This window comes from Mytilus edulis, chromosome 1 (genome assembly GCF_963676685.1).
Source record: "Mytilus edulis chromosome 1, xbMytEdul2.2, whole genome shotgun sequence".
Taxonomy (NCBI): Eukaryota; Metazoa; Mollusca; class Bivalvia; order Mytilida; family Mytilidae; genus Mytilus; species Mytilus edulis.
This window is the reverse complement of record NC_092344.1, coordinates 45,123,391-45,128,696: the sequence shown is the minus strand read 5'-3', so window position 1 is coordinate 45,128,696 and position 5,306 is coordinate 45,123,391. Positions and strand designations below refer to the sequence as shown.

Sequence of the window (5,306 nt, the reverse complement as noted above, 5' to 3'; positions counted from 1 at the left end):
TTACTCTGACATGCTGTCCGTGAGTTCCTCGCTTTCTGATGTGTTCCAGGAAATTGTACCAATATCCTTACTGTCTTTTCCTATAATACTACTTAGTAATATCTCGTCACCAACTTCTCTACAAGAAACAAACTATAAGATTATTAGATAGGGATACTTGTTAACCTTAAGGAAGATATTTCTTTTGTGTTTTAAAACAACTCTTCAACGGTCAATATAAAACAATAATCTTGATATCATTCTTTAAAATTAAAGATTAAATTAATCGAACATTATGGAACAGAAAGAACGTGTTGCGTTGATTCATGAAACAATTTTAAACACGCTCATGACAAATCAAAAGTAATATAACCAAACAACGCTTGAACTACTGTTAAAGTGACCAACAGTTCTTCATTCCTCAAAGGAGTATAAAATTAAGAGTTAGTATTAACAGCTAGTAGGTTGTTTTTTTAAAAGATATTAACTATATCAATATCTCTTCACTGACGAAAACAAAACTGATTTCTTATAAATAAATTTGTTATAAGTGTATAAAGACTTAATAAACTATATTATCAGACAAGGACATCTACCAACTATTGTCATGAATTACCGCAAAAAAACATTTGCAGTTATTTAGACAACTACGGGACACATCAAGATATTCCAATGTTAGTTTACTTGGCGGGCCATAATGTAGGGATGGGGAAATAAGTTTACTACCTTATGGCAAAGACTACTTAAACAACAATAATCGATTGATCTTAACCCAAATGTATACATATCCCACCGTGTTCGTGGTGCTGTTGGAAAGAATCTTGATATGTTACTGAGTTCAAATGTGTTTTTGTTTGCCAGTTCAATCAAAACGTAATAGTTTTATTTTGTAAAAACGACGTCTTTAAAATGTCTCACATGATTGTTTTAACTTTAAATTATATTAAATTTGTTTAGATTGAGAATTATTCAGATAACTTACGTTTATAATAAGGTACAACTGGGTTTGTGTGCCACCACCATGTGTTTTATATAGAAGATAAACAAAAGTTTGATTTCCTGATATATTATCTTTTAGCGAATAATTGCATAATGTTTCATTTTGTTGAATCGAAAATGAGCTTAAGAAAATAAATTGCGTTATGTTTTGTATATGCAGTTTCTTACATTGTATAGCTTGTAGTGCGTAATAGGTATACACGTACTTACATTGTATAGCTTGTAGTGCGTAATAGGTATACACGTACTTACAGTGTAAAGTTTGAAATAAAAGCCTCTTTTGGAAACGGTATATCAACAATGTAGGTCTCGTTGTCATGGCTAGGATTAAACACTGTCAGAGTATATATTGTTTCCGAAAACCTATATCGAACATCTGTAATAATATCCAATCTGGTGATGATGAAGATCTGAAGAAATAAATTGCAATTTGTTTTTATTGTTTAGCCCATTCTTTTCATGGAATCTTTAACAATACAACAGTGAATTGTCTATGTATGTCGGGATAACGTGAATTAAGGAATAAAACGTTGATTATCTTTCAATATGTTGTTAATCTACGGGGTACACGAGAAAAGTTATCCAGAATTCTATAATAATTGTATGCCATTTTTGAAAAGTCTATATATAAAGTGTGCTGTATTGTGCATGAGGGATTCATTAAAGTGATTAGTGATTTTCAAATAAAGTTGTATATTCTCTATATTTGAAATCTAATTTAGATATTGTAAGTGTGGGTTAAGAGATATTTCAAAATCAAAAGGATGAAGTCAAAAGAAAAACAAATGTTTAATCTTTTCATTTATAAATTCTCTTTCTGTAAAATTGTATGAAACCAGTTGTGAAACGTTAGATTAACTTTCCTTATCCTTCCGAGTTTCGAAATCTTGTTTTTCATGTAGTATTCTGTAATTCTCATAACAGCAACAGTAGTATATGAGGTACAACGTAACACATGTACACATGATGTATGTCTACATGAACATCTTCTATTATTTTGTATTAACAAATTGAATTGAATGTAATTGTTCTTCATGTTCAGAAGTGCTTATGAATAAGCAAATTATAAAAAATGAAAATATAAAAAATCGAGTTTAACCGAAATCTTTTTTGAATTACAGATGTAGGTGTTATAAACGGTATCGAATTAGGTTTATAGATAACTGGAATATAACGGAATCAGTGCAATAATTAGTTTTTGATAATTCTTATTAGAAATAATTTGAAATCCGCGAAATCTTCAAAGATCTAACAGATATGATAAGTTCTGATAATAACGCATTATAACACTAAAGTAAAACATTTAAAAATAAGTACATTTTATCGTAACTTATCCTTGAACGAGATGATATCTATCATTAATTTCATCAGTTTTAGGTTAGGCATAAAACCTTCATTCATGAATAATAAAAAAATATATATCAAACGTTCACAAGTTATGAAATTAGGTGTATTTGCTAAAAGTCTTAACATTGTAATTTGATGTGAATTGTACAATTTAATGAACACATTGCGGGAATTTTTTCGTTAGCGTAAAATTTAAATCACGAAGCAATTGTTTTTTGGTTGTTTTTTTTTTTTTGTTATTTGGGGAGGCGGTCAATGTTGATTGTTGCAAGTAATGATGATCTATCAATCTTATATGCAGATTAATAATTTTTTTGCCAGTTTTTCTATTTTAGTATTATTTAATCATCAATTGGTTAGTTGATTTTGAGTATAAATACGTTGTATATTATTTAAGGTAAATATAAAGTAAAGTCAATTAAAATTACTGTAAAAATATGGACAAGCGCTTAAAAAAACGTCTGACATGACAATATATGAAACAATTCACACGATATAACCAATGCAACTGCCTTGTTTATGGGAAAACAAAAAATGAAAAACCAAGAAGACTTTTCTAAAGAACATGGTAGTACCTACAATGACACATTATTTTAAAGTATTCATGTTGCTATTGTTCATATTGAACGATTCAATATTGTTAAAAGAATAAATTAATTGCATTGATATAAATAATGAAAATGTTTTCTTTGAATATATCAAAGAGACAACAACTAGACCAAAGAACAGACAACAGTTGAAGGCCACCAATGAGTCTTCAACGCAGCAAGAAAATTTCGCACCTAGAGGTGGTCTTTACATATAGCTGGCCCTAAATAAAATTGTGTACTAGTTCAGTGACAATGGACTTCACACTTAACTCCAAACCATATTAATGAACTATATATATTTGGCACAGGCGCAAAAATGTAGAATAAAGAAACACATATCAATAAGACCAGTAACACTCAGTTCAAAAGAAGTCCGAGTCCAATGTCAGAAAAGGTAACAAAGAAAAGCAAACAAAATGACAATAATACACAGATGAACAAAGGACTACTAGCAGAGAAGAACATTACCCGTATCATGCCAACAACTGGTTTGAGAGTAAACGTGTTTATTTATGATGCAAATACCCCAGGAGTAAATCAAAGGCAATACCAATATATAAAATTATTAATGACTTGACAACAGTATCGTAACTACATCCTTTCCGAATAAGTCTGTTTAAAGGTTATATTAGCTTTTGAGGTGAATGCCGACATTTTTGTGTTTTGTAAAGAATATTACCATATAATATTGGATGTGAAATACCTGAACGTATAGGGTGTCTGCATTTTGGTATATGTTTAAGAATGATGTCCTTGTACCCATGATAAAATTTAGTAAATGTTTTGACTAGCTAGTGATATTGAAAACCCTGGTATGATAATTTTTTAATTATACAAAGATTTCTTTCGTTGAAATACGTTGTTACATACACGAGCGAATCGAACAAGTTGAGATAAATAAACACCATAAGATGGTGACAAGGGATCGCAACCATCTAAACAATGTTTTATCTTTTATCATAAATTTTGGTATTATGCTTCTCGTTAAAGATATAGATATCAGATCCAGGAAAGGGCAGTGTTCATTGTTAGTATTAGCTTTGTTTAAAGTCTGTTCAGCAGGATATATCTCTTTAATGTACTTACTGAAGTCGACATTATTGAGAGCCAATATATAATCAAAATATCTAAACGTGTTATTAAATTTTTGAATCAGATGTTGTTTCGACGGGTCTTTACTGATTTTAGTCATAACTTGTAATTCATAAAAATACAGAAGAGGTCCGCAATAAGTGGTGCACAATTAGACCCCATTGGAAGTCCGATAATCTGACGATATACGGATTCTTCATAGCGAACAACAACGCTCACAATAGGTAGAACATGTAAAAGAGGTAGTACGAGACGTAAATGAGGGAAACATTTGATACGAACAGAAATTTTGTATGGCAACAGGTCACTACTGGACACTGAAAATGACACTGTATACAGATGTTAGACCATGGACGTCCATATACGCGGCATCTAATGTAACGTCCAATTTTTTTATCCCAAAGTTGGAATGCACAAGTACGGTCACGGTAAGAATTTGACAAGGGGTATGCTTCGGGTCGGAAAAAGTCTAAAGTGACTTTATTTCAACTCTGCTGTCACCCTTAGGGAAATATGAAAATGAATAAAAAATTCTGTGCTTATAACAATTTTCCTTTTAAAAATGCATTTGTTAGGGAACATTCACTCCTATAGCTACGGGAATGAAAATGAAACAAACAAATTATAAAGATAAATAGTATGATTTACCTGGTCAGTTTCCTCAGTTGCACAACAGAACGACAATGTCCATACAAATATCAAGGGAATAAAAATGTAATTTATGTCTAACTTCATCTCGTCCAAATTTGTATCTCTTATTCAAATGCTTTTTCTACTTAAGAAAACATAATGACATATGATAAATTGTCAGCACAATACAGCGAGAATTATCATTTAACAACGATAAGCTTATTGAAGTTAGCAACAGTGATGTCAGATTCCTTGTAAACAGGTTGCACCATTTCACTATCGAGATTGCAAATAGAGTACATGCGTAAGACAATATGGAATACAGTAGTTCCATATGTTTTGTGAAAAATTAATATGTAATATTCAAATACAACGAATAGGACGACCTTCGAAATAGATTAACGTTTTCCTTGTTTATTATTGTCGAAAAAGTTTCTTTCACTATTAGCTATTTAAATGCTTCTTATCTCTAAATGTAAAAGTGGTTTCTTGCAGCGTTATGTTTGTTTATTTCAGTTTTTTATATGATGAAAGAAAACTCTTAAAATATCTGTATTATGACACTATAACATTTAAATTTTTTTTTCAAACAGCTTTATAGTTGTTGATTGTCAATATTTTGATGTGTCACGGGATTTTTTGGTAAAATCATATGATCTCGTATTGTTT

General features: G+C 30.5%; 1 protein-coding gene across 1 annotated transcript; it reads right to left on the bottom strand.

Moving 5' to 3' along the window:
- On the bottom strand, positions 1-4,957 carry LOC139518306 (uncharacterized). Its single transcript, XM_071309909.1, has 3 exons — positions 4,656-4,957; positions 1,231-1,388; positions 1-118 (listed from the first exon to the last, which is right to left on the bottom strand). The coding sequence occupies exons 1-3, from the start codon at positions 4,740-4,742 to the stop codon at positions 1-3; spliced, it is 363 nt and encodes a 120-aa protein (XP_071166010.1). The 5' UTR covers positions 4,743-4,957.
- Positions 4,958-5,306: the final 349 nt, after the last annotated feature.

Bases quoted from the DNA above. Each gene is read 5' to 3' on its own strand.
- LOC139518306 (XM_071309909.1), bottom strand. From the start codon at position 4,742: ATGAAGTTAGACATAAATTACATTTTTATTCCCTTGATATTTGTATGG. The intron at 1,389-4,655 runs GTAAATCATACT...TTATTTCTTCAG, and splicing joins CAACTGAGGAAACTGACCAG to ATCTTCATCATCACCAGATT. The intron at 119-1,230 runs GTAAGTACGTGT...TGTTTCTTGTAG, and splicing joins TTTATTTCAAACTTTACACT to AGAAGTTGGTGACGAGATAT.